The 23,250-nt window shown below is 43.1% G+C and overlaps 1 protein-coding gene across 2 annotated transcripts in view; it reads right to left on the reverse strand.

Moving 5' to 3' along the window:
• Nucleotides 1-23,250, reverse strand: part of si:dkey-91m11.5 (PH_BCR_vertebrate and RhoGAP_Bcr domain-containing protein) — a 632,155-nt gene that overhangs the window by 211,222 nt on the left and 397,683 nt on the right. For both annotated transcript variants that reach the window (XM_068055461.1, XM_068055460.1), the window contains exon 9: nt 5,023-5,144. In XM_068055461.1, the coding sequence (XP_067911562.1) occupies nt 5,023-5,144 (122 nt within the window). The remainder of the gene's footprint in view (nt 1-5,022; nt 5,145-23,250) is intronic.

Below are 23,250 nucleotides of genomic sequence, written 5' to 3' on the forward strand. Positions count from 1 at the left end.
CAGCTGAGCAGGAACTGCAGCGTGGGACCAGCCGAGCTGAGTGGGAGCTGCAGCATGGGACCAGCCGAGCTGAGTGGGAGCTGCAGCATGGGACCAGCTAATCAGGAACTGCAGTGTGGGACTAGCCGAATGGGGGCTGCAGTGTTAATATGTTTAAAACCGAAGTATTGGGCTAACCTATTCTCAGATGTAGGTGTGCAGTGTGGTGCACGGTCATGCTACAGCTGGTAGTGCTGCTGGCGGTAAGCAGATGATATGGCTGATCATATGCCTTGGTTTAAGATTCTACACTAACTGTACTTTCGAAGGATAAATCTGGAAGCTACACAAATCAGCTCTTTCTAAAGGGTTTACACTACACTGCTGAACAATAGGAAGCAGTGCTTGGGGCTCACATAAACCACGTTAAGAGCCTATTCAAAACGGCTTCCTTCTCTTGTGGTTCCAATCTGCTTTATGATTCACTCAAACTTCATGCTTGTGGTTTGCCAGCTCTCCCAGTTATGTTGCACCACACTTCCTCCACTTCAAGTAGAATGGCAGATGGCTGACAGCACAGAGAACCTCTCTACATTGCACTGTGAACATTGCTCCTGCTCATATTCTGGTTAGGTGGTGTGCTGTGATATGGTTTAGCATTTCCTTTTCTTCGCCCTTTACAAGCTCCGTTTTCTTGCCTACTCTCCTGAAATCAATCAGGGTAGGAGAGGGGCAAGACAGAGATTGGCTCTGGCTGGAGCCCTTCGGGTTGCTCTGGTGAAGAAGATTCAATGAAAATTTAAGTATCTCATGACTTCACATCATAAATAGAAAAAAAATGAACTTCCATGTTTAAAAGGTCTGTTTGTGACTGGATTACATTACAAATATTCACAGACAAATTACTTAAAATCCGGACTGTTTAGTCTAAAAATGAAAATGCTAAATGGAGCTCACATACACACTGTTGCACTGCACAGATACAAGTTGGACATCCAAAATCTGGCTGACCGAAAACTGGGCATTTTTGAAAGTATTGAGGATACTATCGTTCACCATCAGGAGCTGGGTTTTAATCAGCAGAGATGGACAGAATGAAAGTGTCTTCGGAATCACATTAACGCTCAATGTGCAAATCAATTCAGGAACCTTTAAGGTTGCACTAATTGGCAATTTGACCAAGAGGGGTTACAAAATGTGTGACGTGGAAAATAGAAGCAGTGAAGTAGCGAATGCTTTTGAAGTTTGGGTGGATGTACATTAGAGCTTTGTACCCCTTTCATGTATCTCTTACTAAATTTGGCCGAGGATAGGCTACCTGATCTTATTGTCCAAAATCCAGAAAATTCCAAAATCCGGCACAGTCATCCAGAGGGTGCCAGATTTTATTTATTTATTTTTTTTATTTAGAGATACAGCACTGAAACAGGCCCTTCGGCCCACCGAGTCTGTGCCGACCATCAACCACCCATTTACACTAATCCCATTACCCTCTCACATCCCCACCTTCCCTCAATTCCCCTACCACCTACCTATACTAGGGACAATTTATAATGGCCAATTTACCTATCAACCTGCAAGTCTTTGGCGATGGGAGGAAACCGGAGCACCCGGCAAAAACCCACGAGGTCACAGGGAGAACCCAGAATCGAACCCGGGTAGTTGGAGCTGAGAGGCTGCGGTGCTAACCACTGTGCCGCCCAACTGGTAGTGTTAAAATATATGTGTATAATAGTTTAATATTAAAGTTAGGTTATTCAACATCATGGTCCAATAGATATTTCCCAAAGGAAAGAGCCCTCAAGACCCAGAATATTTTCTATTTCACAGTGTCAATATATTTTGTGTATAATGGAGGAGATAGATAATAACAGTAAAATGACCCTGTTTGTGGTAAGGCTCCACGTCACACCAATAACATCAATTAATTGTGTAGTGCCAGTTCAACTAATGTAGCCCCCAGACACATGCTTCTGAGTTGTGTGGAAAATGCATTAATAAAAACAGCACGAGAGTAATTTCATCCTCTTGCAAATTTTGTAAAGGGGGAATTCCCCACTAAAAATAATTAAAAGCTCCTCTGTGTGGGTAAATGTGAGATATTGACAATAGAATCATAGAATGTTACAGCATAGGAGGAGGCCTTTTTAAATTCGGGATGTGTGCGCCACTGGCAAGGCCAACATTTATTGCCCATCCCTAATTGCCCTTGAGAAGGTGAACTTCCTTCTTGAACCATTCAGCCCCTGTGGTGTAGTTAGGGTACAGTGCAGTTAGGGAGGGAGTTGCAGGATTTTGACCCAGCAGCAGTGCCAGCTCTTTGCAAGAGCAACTCGGCTAGTCCCACTCCCAGGTCTTCGCCCCGTAATTTATTTTCTCTTCAGATAATTATGCAATTCTCTTTTGAAAGCCATGATTGAATCTATCTCCACACGCTCGGGCAGTGCATTCCAGATCCTAACAATTTGCTGCACAAAAAAGTTTTTCTTCATGTTGCTGTTGCTGCCTTTGCCAATCGCCTTAAGTTGGTGTCCTCTGGTTCTCGACCCTTTTGCCAATGGGAACAGTTTCTCCCTATCTACTCTGTCCAGACACCTCATGATTTTGAGCACATTTATCAAATCTCCTCTTAATCATCCCTTCTCCAAGGAGACGAGCCCCAGCTTCTCCAATCTATCTACATAACTGAAATTCCTCATCCCTGGAACCATTCTCGTGAATCTTTTTTGCACCCTCTTAATGTCTTCACATCCTTCTGAAAGAATGGTGCCCAGATCTGGACACAAAACTCCAATTGAGGCTAAACCAGGTTTTACACAGGCTCATCATAACTTCCTTGCTTTTGTGCTCTATGCCCCTATTTATAAAGCTAATGGTCCCGTATGCTCTATTAACTGCTTTCTCAAACTGCCCTGCAACCTTCAATGATTTGTGCACATATACCCTCAGGTCCCTCTGCTCCTTCACCCGCTTTAGAATTGAACTCTATTTTATATTGCCTCTTCTCATTCTTCCTACCAAAATGAATTACTTCACACATCTCGGAACTAAATTTCATCTGCCACTTGTTCACCCGTTCCACCATTAAGTCCTCTTGAAGTTTATCACTATCCTCCTTACAATTCACAATACTTCCTAGTTTTGTGTCATCTGCAAATTTTGAAATTGTGCCCTGCAAAGTCTAGGTCATTAACATAGACCAAGAAAACCAGTGATCCTAACACTGACTCTTGGGGAACCCCACTATGTATCTTCTTCCAGTCTGAAAAACAACCATTCACCACTACTCTCTGTTTTCCGTCACTCAGCCAACTTCATATCCATGCTGCCACTGTCCTTTTTATTCCATGTGCTGTAATTTTGTTATGTGGCACTTTATCAAACACATTTTGGAAGTTCATGTACACCACATAAACCACATCACCCTCACCAACCTTCTCCGTTATCTCATCAAAAAATCAAGCAGGTTAGTTAAACATGATTTGCCCTTAACACATCCATGCTGGTTTTCCTTAATTAATCACATTTGTCCAAGTGATTGTTAATTTTGTCCTGAATTATTGTTTCGAAAAGCTTTCCCAGCACCAAGGTTAAACTGACTGGCCTGTAGTTGCTGGGCTTATCCTTACACCCTTTTTTAAACAAGGGTGTAACATTTGTAATTCTTCAGTCCTCTGGCACCATCCCTGTATCTAGGGAGGATTGGAAGATTGTGGCCAGTGCCTTCGCAATTTCCACCCTTACTTCCCTCAGTATTCTTGGGATGCATCTCATCTGGCTCTGATGACTTATCATCTTTTAGCACAGCCAGTCTTTCTAATACTCTTTATCAATTTTTAGCCTATCCAGTGTCTCAACTACCTCCTCTTTCACTATGACATGAGCAGCATCTTCTTTCTTGGTAAAGACAGATGCAGAGTACTCATTTAGTATCTTAGCCAAGCCCTCTGCCGCCATGCGAAAATCCCCTTTTCGGTCCCCAATTGGCCTCGCTCCTCTTTTTTTTAAACCACCCTTTTCCTATTTATATTCCTATAGAATACTTTTGGATTCCCTTTTATGTTAGCTGCCAGTCTCTTCTCATGCTTTTTGCTCCTCTTATTTCTTTTTTCACTTCCCCTCTGAGCTTTCTATATTCAACCTGGTTCTCATCTGTCATATGCACCCTTTCTCTGCTTCATCTTACTCTGACTCTTTCATCATCCAGGGGCTGTGGCTTTGCTTGTCCTACCTTTTCCTCTTATGGGGTTGTACCTCGACTGTACCCGAACTATCTCCTCATTGTTCAGTTACAGTTTTGCCTGCCAATCGCTGATTCCAGTTTATCTGAACCAGATCCATTCTCACCCCATTATAATTGCCCATCTCCAATTAATTATTTTTACTCTGGATGCTCCTTGTCCTCTTCCATCACTAACCTAAACCTTATGATACTATGATCACTGTCCCTTAAATGTTCCCCCACTGACACTTGATCCATTTAACCCACCACTTTCCCCAGAACCAGATATGGCAATATCCCTTTCTTCGTTGGGCTGGAACCATATAAATCTAGAAAATTCTCCTGAACACACATCAGAAACTCTTCCCTCTGTATGCTCTTTACATTATTACTATCCAACTCTATATTAGGATAAAGTCCCCCATAATAACTACTCTATAGGTTTGCAATTTCCTTGCAAATTTATCCTTCTATATCTTTCCCACTAGTTGGCGGCCTATAGAATATACCCAGTCATGTAATGGTAACTCTATTGTTTCTTAGTTCTAAATAGATTCTGTCCTTGACCCCTCTAGGAGGGGATGGCTGGAAGCCCTTTAAAAATGGTGCCGGACGCAGTTGCTGGGGACACAGTGCTCGCCGCCTCCACGTCATTGGGGTGGGCGTTCTGCCTCCCTCAGGTAAATGAGCTAAATATCGTGGCGACTCTGCAGCGCACATCCCGCGCGTGTGCCGCCCGTGTCGTTTTTGATACATCAACATAAAATCCAAAATATAGTTCCGTTGCCTAATACAAAAGCACCAATTTCTTCACCTCTTACCCTGCTATTTGTTTCTTCATCTTTGCACAAAGAAAGAGGTCAGTGAAGAGGAATACATGTCGAAGTTTCCGAGCACCCTCCACAAGTTCGACTAGAAAGCTGTCCTTCATTAGCTGCCGATGCTGCAAAGATCAGAAGGAAATATTTTTAGAATAGATACTGCGAAGTTTACAGGCCCTGACAATATTCCGGCAATATTAATGAAGATTTGCCGCGCCCGTAGCCAAGCTGTTCCAGTACAGCTACAACACTGGCATCTACCTGGCAATGTGGAAAATTGCCCAAGTCCGTCCTGTGCACAAAAAGCAGGACAAATCCAACCCGGCCAATTACTGCCCTATCAATCTACTCGCGAACATCAGCAAAGAGATGGAAGATGTCGACAGTGCGATCAACCGGTACTTGCTTAACAATAACCTGCGCACTGACGCTCAGTTTGGGTTCCGCCAGGACCACTTAGCTCCTGACCTCATTACAGCCTTTATCCAAATATGGACAAAAGAGCTGGACCCCAGAGAGGTCACTGACCTTTCTTCTAAAGTAAATAAGCCCTACACCTCCACTCCATCCAGGCCTCTCAAAATTTTGTACATTTCAATCGGATCTCCGCTCAGCCTTCTCTGTTCCTAGAAGAACAACCCCAGCCTACCCAATCCAATCTTTCCTCATAGCTGCATTTTTCCAGTCTTGGCAGCATCCTCGTAAATCTCCTCTGTACCCTCTCAGACAAGGTAGACAAAGAAAAGCTATCATAATCTTGAACACCTCTATCAAAGCTCTCCTCAACCTCCTTTGTTCCAAGGAGAACAACTCCAGCTTCTTCAACCTAACCTTGTGGCTAAAATCCTTCCTCTCTGGAATCATTCTGGTGAATCTCCGCTGCACCCTCTCAAGGACCCTCACATCCTTCCTAAAGTGTGATGACCAGAACTGGTTACAATACTCCAACTGTGGCTTAACCAGAGCTTTATAAAGGTTCAGCATAACTTCCCTGCTTTTGTTCACAAGACCTCTATTTATGAAGCCCATGATCCCACATGCTTTTCTAACCACTCTCAATATGTCCTGCAACAATCAAAGATCTATTCATATGAACCCCCAGGTACCTCTGTCCCTGCATACTCTTTAGAACTATGCCATTTAATCTAATTACCTCTCCTTAACCTTTCTGTCAAAATGCATCACCTCACACTTCTCTGTATTAAATTCCATCTGTCACTTGTCTGCCCATTCCGTAGCCTATGACTTGTTGCAGTCGATTAGTATCATTCTCGCTGTTTGCCACAACTGCAAGCTCGGTATCAGTGGCAAAATGTGAAATTTTACTCTGCATTCCAATATTCAAGTCATTCATATATATATAAGTGGTCCTAGCACTGACCATTGGGGAACATCACTGTCCACCATTCTCTTGTCTGAACAACAACCATTTACTAGCAATCACTGTTTTTTTGTCCTTAAGCCTTTTTTTTTAATCCAAGCAGACATCGACCCTCCTATTCCATGAGCCTCAATTTTGTTAAATAGCCTTTTATGTGGTACTTTGTCAAACGCCGTCTTAAAATCCAGACAACATCCACTGCATTCCCCGTTACTTGATCAAAAATTTCAATGAGATCAGTCAAGCACAATCTGCCTTTTACAAATGCAATAAAAGCAAAATACTGCGGATGCTGGAAATCTGAAACAAAAACAAGAAATGCTGGAATCACTCAGCAGGTCTGGCAGCATCTGTGGAAAGAGAAGCAGAGTTAACGTTTCAGATCAGTGACCCTTCTTCGGAACTGACAAATATTAGAAAAGTCACAGATTATAAGCAAGTGAGGTGGGGGTGGGGCAAGAGATAACAAAGGAGAAGGTGCAGATTGGACCAGGCCACATAGCTGACCAAAAGGTCACGGAGCAAAGGCAAACAATATGTTAATGGTGTGTTGAAAGACAAAGCATTAGTACAGATTAGGTGTGAATACACTGAATATTGAACAGCAGCAAGTGCAAACCTGAAAAAAAACAGTCGGTAAGCAAACTAAGAAATAAATGCAAAAAAAGATAGCAAAAAATGTAAAAATGTAAAAAAAAAGGAAGAAAAAATAACTAAAAATGAAAGTAAAATGGGGGGCTGTCATGCTCTGAAATTATTGAACTCAATGTTCAGTCCGGCAGGCTGTAGTGTGCCTAATCGGTAGATGAGATGCTGTTCCTCGAGCTTGTGTTGATGTTCACTGGAACACTGCAGCAATCCCAGGACAGAGATGTGAGCATGAGAGCAGGGGGGAGTGTTGAAATGGCAAGCAACCGGAAGCTCAGGGTCCTGCTTGCGGACTGAGAGGAGATGTTCCGCAAAGCGGTCACCCAGTCTGCGCTTGGTCTCCCCAATGTAGAGGAGACCACACTGTGAGCAGCAAATACAGTATACTACATTGAAAGAAGTACAAGTAAATAGCTGCTTCACCTGAAAGGAGTGTTTGGGGCCTGGGATAGTGAGGAGAGAGGAGGTAAATGGGCAGGTATTACACCTCCTGCGATTGTAGGGGAAGGTGCCCTGGGACGGGGACGAGGTGGTGGGGTAATGGAGGAGTGGACCAGGGTGTCGCGGAGGGAACGATCCCTTCGGAATGCTGACGGGGAAGGGAAGGGAAGATGCGACTGGTAGTGGCATCACGCTGGAGGTGGCGAAAATGGCGGAGGATGATCCTTTGGATATGGAGGCTGGTGGGATACCATTGATATGCTGTTCTCCCTTCGCCAGCTACAGGAGAAATGCCGCAAACAACGGATGCCCCTCTACGTTACCTTCATAGATCTCACCAAAGACTTTGACCTCGTCAGCAGACGTGGTCTCTTCAGACTACTAGCAAAGATCGGATGTCCACCAAAGCTACTAAGCATCATCACCTCGTTCCATGACAATATGAAAGGCACAAAAGGCACAATTCAGCAGAACAGTGCATCATCTAACTCCTTTCCTATCCTGAGTGGTGTGAAACTGGGCTGTGTTCTCGCACTCACACTGTTTGGGATCTTCTTTTCACTGCTGCTCTCTCACGTTCAAGTCTTCAGAAGAAGGAATTTTCCTCTACACAAGATCAGATGGCAGGTTGTTCAACCTTGCCTGTCTTAGAGCGAAGACCCAAGTACGGAAAGTCTCACCAGGGAACTCCTCTTTGCTGACAGTTGGCAGGAAAAGAGAGACAGCAGTGGAAGGAGAGAGCCAACTGTGTAAGAGCCCCAACAACCAACTTTACCTGCAGTGCCTGTGGAAGAGTCTGTCACTCTAGAATTGGCCACTCTAGGCGCTGCTCCACAAACCACTGACTACCTCTCGGCGCATACCCATTGTCTCACGAGACAAGGAGGCCAAAAAGGAAAGGAATGTGGAATGTGCTTTGTGATTTTCAAATTAAAACTGTCAAGACAACAAAGGCAGAAGCACCTTAAACCACCAGCTCATCCTGATCCAAGCATAATCAAGCTGTGGAGGCAAAGCTTTACAGCACTGAAACAGTAATATGTTTTTACTTGCTCAACACTGATGTCAGTGGGGGCAAGTAGACAGGTGTAATTGTAGAACCTTTTGAGTTACATTTTCAGTTTTGCTGAATGGGCGCAGAATGTACTCTGGGTGGGGGACTTCAACGTCCATCACTAAGAGTGGCTTGGTAGTACTATCACTGATCAAGCTGGCCGAGTCTTAAAAGGACATAGTTGCGAGACTGGGTCTGCGGCACGTTGTGAGGGAACCGACAAGAGGAGAAAACCTACTTGACCTCACCAATCTACCTGTAGCAGATGCATCTGTCAATGATAGTACTGGCATGAGTGACCACCGCACAGTCCTTGTGGAGAAAAAATTCCATCTTCACAATGAGGATACCCTCCATCATACTGTGTAGCACTATCACCGTGCTAAATGGGATAGCTTTCGAACAGATCTAGCAGCTCAAAACCGGGCATCCATGAGGCGCTGTGGGCCATCAGCAGCAGCAGAATTGTGCTCAACCACAATCTGTAACCTCATGGCCCGGCATATCCCCCACTTGACCACTAGCATCAAGCCAGGAGACCAACCCTGGTTCAAAGAAGGGTGCAGGAGGGCAGGCCAAGAATAGCACCAGGCATACCTCAAAATGAGGTGTCAACCTGGTGAAGTTGCAACTCAGGACTACGTACATGCCAAACAGCGTAAGCAGCATGCGATAGAGCTAAGCAATCACAAAACCAATGGGTCAGGTCTAAGCTCTGCAGTCCTGCCACATCCGTGAATAGTGGTGGACAATTAAACGACTAACTGGAGGAGGTGGCTCCACAAATATCCCCATCTTCAATGATGGGGAAGCACAGCACATTAATGCAAAATATAAGGCTGAAGCATTTGCAACAATCTTCAGCCAGAAGTGCCAGGTGGATGATCCATCTGAAGTCCCCAGCATCACAGATGCCAGTCTTCAACCAATTCCATTCACTCCGCGTGATATCAAGAAACGACTGAAGGCACTAGATACTGCAAAGGCTATGGACCCCGAAATATTCCGGCAATAGTACCGAAGACCTGTGCTCCAGAACTTGCCGTGCCCCCAGCCAAGCTGTTCCAGTACAGCTACACCACTGGCATCTACCTAGCAATATGGAAAATTCCCCAGGTATGTCCTGTACACAAATAGCAGGACAAATGCAACCCGGCCAATTACCGCCACATCAGTCTACTCTTGATCATCAGTAAAGTGATGGAAGGTGTCGTTAACAATGCTATCAAGCGGCACTTGCTCAGCAATAACCTGCTCAGTGACACTCAGTTTGGGTTCGGCCAGAGCCACTCAGCTCCTGACCTCATTACAGTCTCGGTTCAAACATGAACAAAAGAGTTGAACTCAAGAGTTGAGATGAGAGCGATTTCCCTTGACATCAAGGCAGCATTTGACCGAGTATGGCATCAAGGAGCCCTAGCAAAACTGGAGTCAATGGGAATCAGGGGTAAAATTCTCCGCTGGTTGGAGTCATACCTAACGCAAAGGAAGATGGTTGTGGTTGGAGGTAAATCATCTCAGCTCCAGGACATCATGCAGGAGTTCCTCAGGGTAGTGCCCTAGGCCCAACCATCTTCAGCTGCTTCATCAATGACCTTCCTTCAATCATAAGGTGAGAAGTGGGGATGTTCGTTGATGATTGCACAATGTTCAGCACCATTCGAGACTCCTCAGATACTGAAGTAGTCCGTGTAGGAATGCAGCAAGACCTGAACAATATCCAGGCTTGGGCTGATAAGTGGCAAGTAATATTCGCGCCACAAAAATGCCAGACAATGACTATCTCCAACAAGAGAGAATCTAACCATCGCCCCTTGACATTCAATGGCATTACCATCGCTGACTCCCCCACTATCAACATCCTTGGGGGACCAGAAACTGAACTGGAATAGCCATATAAATACTATGGCTACAAGAACAGGCTAGGAATCCTGCGGCAAGTAACTCACCTCCTAACTCCCCAAAGCCTGTTCACCATCTACTAGGCATAAGTCAGGAGTGTGATGGAACACTCTCCACTTGCCTGGATGGGTGCAGCTCCAACACAAGCAGCTCGATTGGCACCCCATCTACAAACATTCACTCCCTCCACCACTGACGCACAGTGGCAGCAGTGTGTACCAAGATGCACTGCAGCAACGCACCAAGGCTTCTTAAACAAAATCTTCCAAACCCGCGACCTCTACCACCCAAAAGGACAAGGGCAGCATTCGCATGGGAACACAATCAACTGCACGTTCCCCTCAAAGCCACACACCATCCTGACTTGGAACTATATCGCTGTTCCTTCACTGTCACTGGACCAAACTCCTGGAACTCCCTTACTCATAGCACTGTGGGTGTACCTATCCCACATGGACTGCAGCAGTTCATGTAGGCGGCTCACCACCACCTTCTCAAGGGCAATTAGGGATGGGCAATAAATGTTGTCCTAGCCAGCGATGCCAACATCCCATGAATGAATAAAAAAAAACATTTTCAGGGGTTGACCACTTTGCATAATTACTTACCATACTGGTTATCAGAGACACAGTACCCATTTCTAACTTATAAATACCCAAATATTTCTTAAAAATCAATCAAAAGCATTACTGCTGAGCAATTAACTGTGAAATGTTTATCTTTTTTAAAAGCGCCGACATGTGATGACACATTATCATAGGTACCTTACACCGTAAGATTGGCAACACAGGTTCAAAAATAAATTTCACTCAATAGAAAATTGCTCTTGTTCTTGGAAAGAAATACATTGTTCCCCTGCTCTAGTCAATACATGCATTGTGACTGTGTTATCTATCAAAAGAGTGAATGTGTAAAACTGGAGTGCAAGGTAGAAAGAACACAACAGTAAAGTGATTCGAGGTGACCTCTAAAATATCTGTCGATTGTCAAAGAAAACCCAGCTCCAGTTATTTAGCTACAGGTCAATTGTCTGTTTTGCATTTAGTTGTCGGCACAGCAAATCTCCCACATTCAATAGAAGCTCGTGTACAAGATTCCATAATCACACTTCAGGATCAGGACCTTAATCTTTGGAACAGTAATATAGAAAAGACTGTTCCAAAGTTAAGAAAAAGAAAAAAAAAAGGCATATGAGAATTCCATCAGCAGTGGCCTCGCACACACACAAAATGTTCAGTAGCAGGTGGGAATGGAGGTGGAAATGACTGGAAATAGATCACAGTTGCCCACCCACTACTTGCAGGGAAATGTTGCATGACCCAAACTAAATATAAAAGGTGTAAGAAATACAACTACCAAACAGCATGAGTGCCACATCCTCGGATTACTGCTCTTTATAGAATAGTACATTTAAATTCTTGTTCCCAGTCAGCAGCAGTGAGGAATTGCTTCATGATTAGAGCAAGATTTATTTACGTAGAAACTCAAAAGCCATCAACTGAATTTGAACGATTTCTCAGTTATACAGCATATGCAATGCAAGAATTCCAGCTCCATCACTCTGTCACCAACATACTGATGTCACTTTGTGGCTAGTGTCAGCCTGCACAGTAATGTCAAGACGTGGTTAGTGTCAGTTAGCACAGTGATGTCACTATTTAAATTATTTCAGTAAGTGAGTGGGGAACAGGTTCACCTGTGAAACAGCGGAAGTAGGTAACATTGCTTTATTCAAATGCAAATTATTCAGATCTCTTTCAGAAAATATTTTGGGATTTAGTTCCTGGCGTGGGGCTTGAACCCACAACCTTCTGACTCAGAGGCAAGATTGCTAGTACGTGAGCCAAGGATGACTCCAAGGAATATTGGAATTTAAAAAAAAAGGCACAACATAAATATTCCAAAGTTTGCTCGGAGAGCATTTGTGTAAAAATAGTCAAGCTGTGTGTTTTCACAGAAACTGAACAAAATTATAGAATGATCCGTAAAACTCCAGAACTCCACATAACTAAAAACACAATTCAACTTATTATGTTATCATAGTAGGCTATGTTGCCTGTCTGGTGCCAGAGTTCGGGACATCAGTTCTGGGGTGGAAAGGAACTTGCAGTGGGAGGGGGAAGATCCAGTTATCCACGTAGGTACCAACGACACAGGTAGGACCAGGAAAGAGGTTCTGCTTAGAGAGGATGAGCAGCTCGGGCTAAATTGAAAAACAGAACCTCAAAGGCAATAATCTCTGGATTACTACCTGAGCCATAAGTGCGTGGCTCAAAGATTGGTGTGGGCACTGGCATTAGTAGTGGGGAAACAGAGAGCTGTACTGTTGGGATGGTCTTCACCTGAACTGTGCTGAGACCAGTGCTCTGGCGAGTTGTATAACTGGGGCGGTGGAGTGGGCTTTAAACTAAATAGTGGGGGTGAGGGATCAAGTGAGGGAAGACCCAATAAATTAAAGAGACAAAATTAAAGAGAGGGAACTGGGTAAACCTAATGAGCACTAATGCTGTGGAGGACGAGTTTCGGGAGTGCGTTAGGGATGGTTTTCTCGAGCAGTATGTTGAGAAACTGACTAGAGAACAGGCTATTTTAGATCTCGTATTATGTAATGAGAAAGGGTTAATTAATAATCTTGTTGTCAAAGAACTTTTCGGGATGAGTGCCCATAATATGATAGAATTTTACATGATGTTTGAAAGTGAGGTAGCTCATTCTGAAACCAGTGTGTTAAATTTGAACAAAGGAAATTATGATGGTATGAGGGGCAAATTAGCTAAGGTGGATTGGGAAAATACATTAAAAGGTATGACAGTACACAGGCAATGCATAGTCTTCAAGTAATTATTACATATTTTATGGCAACTATACAAAACCCCCAAAAGTAAAGGCAGTCAAACGTGGCAAACAAAGGAAATTAAGCATTTTATCAGATTAAAAGAAAAGGGCTATGAAGTTGCCAGAAATAGCAGTATACTTGAGGATTGGGAGGATTTTAGAATACAGAAAAGGAGGACCAATAAACTGATAAAGAAAGGGAGAATAGAATATGAATGTAAACTAACAAAACATAAAAAGGATTTTAAAAGCTTCTATAAGGTACGTAAAAAGGAAACGTTTGGCTAAGACAAATGTGGCTCCATCACAGACAGAGACAAAAAAAATTATAATGGGCAATAGAGAAATGGCAGAGGAGCTAAATGATTACTTTGTGTCTAGCTTCACTGAGGAAGATACAAGAAATCTCCCAGAATCAGAGATCTAAGGGATTAGGGAGAGTGAGGAATTGAAGGAAATTAGTATTGGAGAAATTAATGGGGCTGAAGTTTGATAAGCCCCCAGGGCCTGATATTCTACATCCCAGAGGATTGAAAGAGGTAGCTATGGAGATAGTGGATGGATTGTTGATCATCTTCCAAAATTCCATAGATTCTGGAACGGTTCCTGCAGATTGGAAGGTTTGCAAATGTCACCCCACTATTTAAGAAGGGAGGGAGAGAGAAAACAGGGAATTACAGACCTGTTAGCCTTATATCAGTAGTAGGGAAAATGCTAGAATCTATTCTAAAGGAAGAACATGGAAGATGGAATATAATGTGCAAAAATGTGAAGTTATCCACTTTGGTAGGAGGAACAGATGTGCACAGTATTTCTTAAATGGTAAGAGATTATAATGTGTAGATCTACAAAGGGACCTGGGTGTCCTTGTCAATAAGTCACTGAAAGCTAACATGCAGGTGCAGCAAGCAATTAAGAAGGCTAATGGTATGTTAGCCTTTATCGCAAGAGGATTTGAGTACAAGGGTACTGAAGTCTTGCTTCAATTGTACAGAACCTTGGTTAGACTGTACCTGGAGTAGAGTGCGCACTTTTGGTCCCTTTACCTTAGGAAGGAAATTATTGCCATAGAGGGAGTGCAACGAAGGTTCACCAGACTTGTTCCCAGGATGGCGGGACTGTCCTATGAACAGAGATTGGGGAAACTGGTTCTGTATTCTCTAGAGCTTCTATGAATGAGAGGTGATCTCATTGAAACCTACACAATACTTGAAGGAATAGGCAGGGTAGATGCAGGTAAGATGTTTCTCTTGTTTGGGAAGTCTAGAACCAGGGCACACAGTTTCAAAATAAGTGGGAAGTCACTTAGGACAGAGGTGAGAATAAATTTCTTTACTCAGAGGGTTGTGAATCTTTGGAATTCTCTACCCCAGAGGGCTGTAGAAGCTCCGTCATTGAGTATGCTTAAATCAGAGATTGACAGGTTTTTAAATACCAATGACATAAAGGGATATGAGGATAGTGTGGGAAAAAGGCACTGAACTTTGCGATCAGCCATGATCGTACTGAATGGCGAAGCAGGCTGGATGGGCTGAATCACCTACTCCTGAACCTATGTTCGTAAGGCAAGAAAGCAGGGTAGATATAAGGGAATTGATAATCTGAGTACGGCAGGATGGGACAGAGCATAGAAACTTAAGATAAGGCTAGAAGTTGCAAAAATAATAAAAAAGACAGAATTAAAGGTACTCTATCTGAATGCACACAACATTCACAGCAAGGTAGATGAATTGACTGCACAGATGTAAGTAAATAGTTATGATCTAATTGCCATTATGGAGACATGGCTGCAGGGTGACCAAGGCTGGGAACAGAATGTCCAAGGGTATTCGACATTTAGGAAGGCTCGGCAAAAAGGAAACGGAGGTGGGGTTGAGCTTTTCATAAAGGATGAGATCAGTACATTAGTGCCAGAGGATCTTAGATCAGAAGATCAAGATGTAGAATCAGCTTGGGTGGAGTTAAAAAGCCGCAAGGGGCAGCAAATATTGGTCAGAATTGTTTATAGGCCACCAAACAGTAGTGGTAATGTAGCGCACAGTATAAATCAGGAAATTAGAGGTGCATGTAACAAGGGTATTACAGTAATCATGGGGGACTTCAATCTACATATAGACTGGGTAAACCTAATTACAACTAATGCTGTGGAGGACAAATTTTTGGAATGCATACGAGATGCTTTTTTAGAACTCTATGTTGAGGAATCAACGAGACAACAGGCCATTTTAGATCTAGTATTGTGCAATCAGAAAAGGTTAATTAATAATCTCGTCGTAAAGGAGCCTCTAGGGAAGAGTTATCATAATATGATAGAATTTTACATTACGTTTGAAAGTGATGCAATTCAACCTGAAACTAGGGTCTTAAATCCAGTCAAGGGCAAATTGGCTGTGGTATATTGGGAAACTACATCAAAAGGTATGATAGTAGATAGGCAATGGCTAGCATTTAAAGAATTAATACATGGTTTACAACAAATTTACATTCCTTTGAGGCACAAATACCCAGCAAGAATGGTGATCCACCCAAGGCTAACAAGAGATTGAAGGTTATATTGGATCAAAGGAAGAGGCTTATAAAGTTGCCAAAAATAGTAGTAAGCTTGAGGATTGGGAGCATTTTAGAATTTAGCAAAAGAGGATGAAGAAACTGATAATGAAAGAGAAAATAGTATATGAAAGTAAACTAGTGAGAAACATAAAAACAAACAAAGCTTCTATAGGTATAGATTAGCCGCCACCATGCTGCCTCCACCAAAATTTAGTCCAGGGCGGGAAGGCCTGTGAATATCCTTCCTCCCCCGCCACCAATTGAGGCCGTTAACTGGGCGATTAACCTCCAATTAAGGGCCTCATCCTACCACCATCATCGCAATTAGCCGTGCGGCCCTGTTGCCCCAGAATGGCATGTAAAACCGTGCCAGCTGCTTATTGGCTCCGGCGGGAGCGAGTTGTGGGGGGGGGGGGGGGGGGGGGGGGGTGGGAACCCTTGTTTAAAGGCATTTAGTGTCTGTATGAGGGACCAGGCATTGGGAAGGTGGGGACCCACTTAGAGCCATCACCCTGCCCTTGCTAGCCACCTCACTCCACGAGACCCCTCTCATCCTGACCTACCTGGTCTGGGTCCAGCGCCACTAATGGGTCTCGCAGGTACTCCTCTAGCAGCAGCCATTGCATCCGCAGTGGTGCTGCTCAGTAGAAGAACTGCCGGCCTCTGATTGGCCAGCAGCCCTCTAAGGGCCAGACATCTGGTGACGGAGTCCTTGATGCTGTGGAAGTCCCGCCGTTGTCCACCTAAGTGCCTGATTGACACTAGATTCGGTGGGCCTTCCGGAGAAGAGGCAACACTTTTCATCACTTTTCCCGCACGTCCAGATCCCCATCACCAACATAAAATCGCAGCCTCTGTGTCTGCCTTCACGGAGGAAGAGACAAAAAAACCTTCCAGGAACATGAGTGAACCAAGGGACTAGTGAGAATGAGGAACTGAAAGGAACTAGTATTAGTTAAAAAGTAGTACTGGAGAAATTAATGGGACTGAAAGTTGATAAATCCCCTGGACCTGATGATCTAAATCCCAGAGTGTTGAAAGAGGTGGATGTGTTGGTGGACATCTTCCAAAATTCTATAGATTCTGGAATGGTTCCTGCAGATTGGAAGGTAGAAAATATCACACCACTATTTAAGAAAGGAGGGAGAGAGAAAATGGGAAACTACAGACCTGTTAGCCTGACACCAGTAGTAGGGAAAATACTAGGATCACAGAGTCGTTACAGTGTAGAGGGAGGCCATTCGGCCCATCGTGTCAACACTAGCTCTCTGAAAGAGCAATTCCCTCAGGTCCATTCCCCCACCTTCTCCATGTAACCTTAATTTAAGTTCCACCAGCTGCTGTGGTGGGATTTGAACATGTGTCCCCAGGGCAGTGGCCTGGGACCCTAGATTACTAGTTCAATGACATCACCACTATGCCACCATGTTCCCTGAATCTATTATAAATGATGTGATAACTGGACACTTAGGAAATAATGGTAGGATTGGGCAGAGTCAACATCCTCAAAAAACACAACAGACTTGTCATGAATCCTCTTGCAATCCAACATACCATTTTCCTTCCTAATTGCTGCATCTGCATGTTAACTTTTAGTGACTTATGAACAAGGACACCCAGGCCCCTTTTGACATCAACACTTCCCAATCTCTCTCCATTTAAGAAATACTCAGCATTTCTGTTTTTCCTACCAAAGTGGATAACTTCACATTTTTCCACATTAAATTCCATCTGTCATATTTTTTTCCCACTCACTTAACCTGTCTAAATCCCCTTGAAGCCTCTTTGCATTCTCCTCACAACTGACATTCCCACCTAGTTTTGTGTCATCAACAAATCTGGAAATATTACATTTGGTTCCCACATCCAAATCATTGATGTAGATTGTGAATAGCTGTGACCCCAGCATTGATCCTTGAAGTACCCCACTGGTCCCTGCTTGCCAACCTGAGATTGACCTGTTGTGAGGTGCCTCTTTGCATGCTCCTCACAATGATTTGGATGTGGGAACCAAATGTAATATTTCCAAATTTGCTGATGACATAAAACTAGGTGGGAATGTCAGTTGTGAGGAGGATGCAAAGAGGCTTTAGACAGGTTAAGTGAGTGGACAAAAATATGACAGATGGAATTTAATGTGGAAAAATGTGAAGTTGGTAGGAAAAACAGAAATGCTGAGTATTTCTTAAATGGAGCGAGATTGGGAAGTGTTGATGTCAAAAAGGACCTGGGTGTCTTGTTCATAAGTCACTAAAAGCTAACATGCAGGTGCAGCAAGCAATTAAGAGGGAAAATGGTATGTTGAATTGCAAGAGGATTTGAGTACAGAGAGTAAAGAAGTCTTGTTGCAATTGTATAGAGCCTTGGTGAGATCATACCTGGAATACTGTGTACAGTTTTGGTCTCCTTACCCAAGGAACGATACACTGTTATAGAGGGAGTGCAACAAAAGTTCACCAGACTGATCCCTGGGATGGCGGATTGACCTATGAAGAAAGATTGAGAAGACTGGGCCTGTATGCTCTAGATTTCAGAAGAATGAGAAGTGATCTCATTGAAGCATACGAAGTTCTTACAGGGCTTGACAGGGTAGATGCAGGAAGGAGGTTTCCCCTGGCTGGGGTGGGTGTCTAGAACCAGGGAACACAGTCTCAGAATAAGAGGTAGGGCATTTAGGACTGAAATGAGGAGGAATTTCTTCATTCCAAGGGTGGAGAATCTTTGGAATACTCTACCCCAGAGGGCTGTGGAGGCTCAGTCACTGAGTATGTACAAAACAGAGATCGATAGATTTTCAGATATTAAAGATATCAAGGGATAGGGGGATAGTGTGGGAAAACAGCATTGAGGTAAAGATGTCTAGTTGAATTTAGAGCAGACTCGAGTGGCCGAATGGCCTACTCCTGCTCCTATTTCCTATGTTCCTAGTAGCTCTGAAAATTGTGCCTTAAGTTTTAGGATACATGACTGAATTGATATCTGTGAGCGATACTGATCCACAGTTGACAGGTTACTGAATAACATCAAGCATTCACCACCAGACGAGGCATGCTGTTTTACAAATCAGAAGCAGGGGCAAATAATGCATCCTTCCAGATGTAAGCCCAAGTCCCTTATACCAGAGCAATATCTCTTTCAAATTTGAATGATTAATGTAAACAGCATCCAAGAGTATAAGAGGGTTAAGCACTCTGTTTGAACAAGCACATCAATTTCTTTTACAGAGAAATGTGACCATCTGAAACATTTTTTATATAGTGCACCGCAATTAGAGGTCATTTGTTGGTGCTTTTAATGATGGTGGACCAGCATTGATGAGGATATGCATATTTAGAAGCCAGTGGGATGTGGAACTTACCATAGAATCATAGAAAGTTTAAGGCACAGAAAGAGGCCACTTGGCCCATCGTGTCTGTGCCGGCCGAAAAACGATCCACCTATTCTAATCCCACCTTTCAGCATTTGGTCCGTAGCCCTGCAGATTACGGCACTTGAGGTGCATATCCAGGCTCCTTTTGACTGAGTTGAGGGTCTTTGCCTCAACTACCCTTTCAGGCAGTGAATTCCAGACGATCACCACCTTCTGGGTGAAAAAGCTTTTCTTCATCTCCCCTCTAAGCTTTCTACCAATCACTTTAAATCTATGCCCCCTCGTCACTGCTAAGGTGAATAGACCCTTCACCTTTACTCTATCCAGGCCCCTCAAAATTTTGTACATTTCAATCAGATCTCCCCTCAGCCTTCTCTGTTCCAAGGAGAACAACCCCAGCCTCTCCAATCTTTCCTCATAGCTACATTTTTCCAGTCCTGGCAAAATCCTCGTAAATCTCCTCTGTACCCTCTCTAGTGCAATTACATCCTACCTGTAATGAGGTGACCAAAACTGCACACAATACCCAAGCTGTGGCCTAACCAATGAGTCATACAGTTCCAGCATAACCTCCTTGCTCTTGTATTCTATACCTCGGCTAATAAAGGAAAGGATTCCACATGCCTTCTTAACCACCTTATCGATCTGTCCTGCTACCTTCAGGTATCTGTGGACATTCACTCCAAGGTCCCTTATTTCCTCTACATTTCGCAGTATTTTCCCATTAATCGTGTACTCCTTTGATATTCCTGTTGTGATGACCGGGGCATGAGGAGTACACTGTTTATTCTAGTCCCACTTCTCCACAGGTCACAACACATCTTTAAATTTTCCCACTTACTGATACAGTCAATCATGTACTCTATTTTTCCCCAGAAAACCAACCAGGTTTCTTTAATAAACAACCAAATTATCCATTTATTATTAAACAAGTCTTAACCAATAATAAAGCAAAACAAAGGCATAAATTGCAATATTAAAGCCCCTATTTATACTAGCCCTCACACACACATACACACCGGTTAACTGGAAAAAATAAAAGAAATATTTGTTTACAGCTGTTACAAAGAAATACATAGAAAATAGGAGCAGGAGTAGGCCATTCAGCCCTTCAAGTCTGCTCCGCCATTCATTATGATCATGGCTGATCATCCAACTCAGTAGCCTGTTCCCGCTTTCGCCCTATACCCTTAGATCCATTTAGATTCAAGAGCTATATCTAACTCCTTCTTGAAAACATACAATGTTTTGGCCTCAACTGCTTTCTGTGGTAGCAAATTTCACACTCTGGGTGAAGAAATTTCACCACATCTCAGTCCTGAAAGGTTTACCCCGTATCCTTAGACCATGACCCCTGGTTCTGGACTCCCCCACCATCGGGAATATCCGTCCTGCATCTACCCTGTCAAGTCCTGTTAGAATTTTATAGGTTTCTATGAGATCCCCCCTCACTCTTCTGAACTCCAGCGAATATAATCCTAACCGACTCAATTTCTCCTCGTACGTCAGTCCCAGCATCCCAGGAATCAGTCTGGTAAACCTTTGCTGCACTCCCTCTATAGCAAGAACATCCTGCCTCAGATAAGGAGACCAAAACTGCACACAATATTCCAGATGTGGCCTCACCAAGGCCCTGTATAACTGCAGCAAGCCATCCCTGCTGCTGTACTCGAATCCACGAGAAGGAATAAAATAAATCACTTCGGCTGAAAAGAAAGTATGGAAAGATGTCCTTTGTTTTGATTAGGCGTTCCAAAGGCGTGCTGACGGCTGTTAATGGGATCTTCCTAGAATAGTGCTTTCAGGTCATGTTGAAGATCAGTTTCAGTAGGCTTTCCAAGAGATGCAGCTACAGAGGCTCCAAATAAGTCTTACAGCAGAAATGCAGCAACAAAGGTTTCAGTTCCACACATTTGACATGCATGTTCTTTAAACATGCAGGCTTTCTTCAAATGCAGGAGGAAATAGGAATCTGACACACTGGAGATACAGGATTGGTTTTCAAGAGACAGATTAGCAGGGTCTTCTTCTGTTTCAGGCCAAACACCAACTGTTTGTTGTAATGGTTCAAAATGAAACCAAAACTTTCCAAAAACCCAGTCTCATGACATCTATAAATCTTGGCTTGTGACTTTGTAAGCATCTCTCCAAGTCAAAACAGCCCCTGCTGGGTACTTATTTGAAAACAGGTGCCTTCCAGTAACTGTTCATAGTTCAAACTGAGTCCAAATCTTCCAGTAACCTTTTTTAAAAAAACACCCAAAGTTCCAACATCTATCCAAAACCTTTTCAAGTTTTAAAATATAAATTCTGTCAGGCAAGCCCCCCACCTGCCAAGAATGAGGAAAATTAATTTCGCCACATGAACAATGATTTTTGACTGTTGTTGAAGAAAGAACTTGCTTTAAAAAGGAATTGGAGACTTTGGCTGGAGGGAGACATTAGCATATCAACAGACAGTATTTCAAAGGACAAAGGGGCTATTCCCTGCTCCAATTTAATCCACAACGGACTTTTGATTACCAGACGTTGAAGGTGGAAAGGCCAGCATTTCAGGTTAACTGCTAAGCTGACTGAATACACAAATAGATGTGGCTGGACCAGTTTGAGTCACATGACTAACTAACTGTTAAGAGATTTTTGAATTTGAACTTCCAACAAGGAATTTGAAATCAGAAAGCTGTTTTCTCCTGGACTGAGAACACCTCTCTCCTGTCTGCTCTCACCAGCTTCAGAAGCCATTGAAGACGCATGAACCCCGAGAGAGAAATGTCTCCTACAGTGAACAAGGTTAAAAAAGAATACTGGGCCCCAACGAAAATCAAAACTACTTACGAAAGGACTACAGTGAGCTCGAAGCACAGTAAACAAGAAACTCTTCTGATATGGCCTCAAACCTCACCATTTTATTTTTCTTCTGCTCTTTTCTGTCCCTATTTGCATGTGTGTATCGCATGTGCATGCTAGTGTGAGTGCATTGTATATTCATAGGCATTAACCGTATTAGAGTTTAAGTTTAAGGTTTAATAAATTTCACTTTTCTTCTTCAAACCTAAGAAAGCCTGTTTATGCTCATTTCTTTGCCTTATAATTGGAAAGTGGTGAACCAGGATTCAGCAAAGGGGGAGATCAGAACACCGTGTGTTTAAAATTAAACCCTGTTACATTAAGACCAGGTGAAGACAGTAACATACCCCTAGACATCTTTCTCACCTGGTCGTAACAATTTTCAAATTTTAACAAAAAAATGGAAACACTCGTAACACTTTCGAAACATCACATGGACTGTCGTCAAGATGTCCTGTGTCACCCTGTTTGGATATCACTGTGCAACTCCAGAATTTGCAAGTGCATAGATGAACTGAAATTATTGGTGATCTAAAGTGATGAGATTGGGAAAGCAGCAGCAAGTCTTATGTAAACAGGAATTTTTGAGTGCTTAAGCTGTATTTTGAATACCAGTTTAGAATTAAGGAGTTAATGATGTTTGGTGCAGGTTAAGTAAAAAAGAATGAAATGGGCACCAGCATATAGAAGTAGAAAAGAGGAATAAGGTGCATAAAGTGACAGTGTTGGATAGTACCAGAGAATGAAGTAGTACCATATTAGATAAGAGCAGACCAAGAAGGTCTATGAGGAATGCAAAAACATGTTTACAATGCATGTCTGTAAACACACGGAGTGTGGTAAACAAGGTTAGTGAGCTACAAGTACAAATAGCCGTGTGGGAATATGATGTAATGGCAATAACAGAAACGTGGCTTAAAAATGATCAACGGTTAATATTGAAAGATACAAAGAGTTCAGCAAAGATAGGAAGGTAAAGAGGGAGCTGGGGTTGCAGTACTGATTAGTGAAGACATTGTAGTGTTGGAAAGAGAGGATGTCCTTAGCAAAGACAGAATCCATTTGGTTAGAGCGGAGAAGCAAAAAGGGGATGATCATGCTACTGGGGTATTCTGTAGGCCTCCAAATAATGAGAGAGATATAGAGGGGTAAATCTGCAGGGAAATCACAGAGATGTACAACAACTATAGAATGGTGATA

The sequence above is a fragment of the Heterodontus francisci genome, chromosome 23 (assembly GCF_036365525.1).
Source record: "Heterodontus francisci isolate sHetFra1 chromosome 23, sHetFra1.hap1, whole genome shotgun sequence".
Classification (NCBI taxonomy): Eukaryota; Metazoa; Chordata; class Chondrichthyes; order Heterodontiformes; family Heterodontidae; genus Heterodontus; species Heterodontus francisci.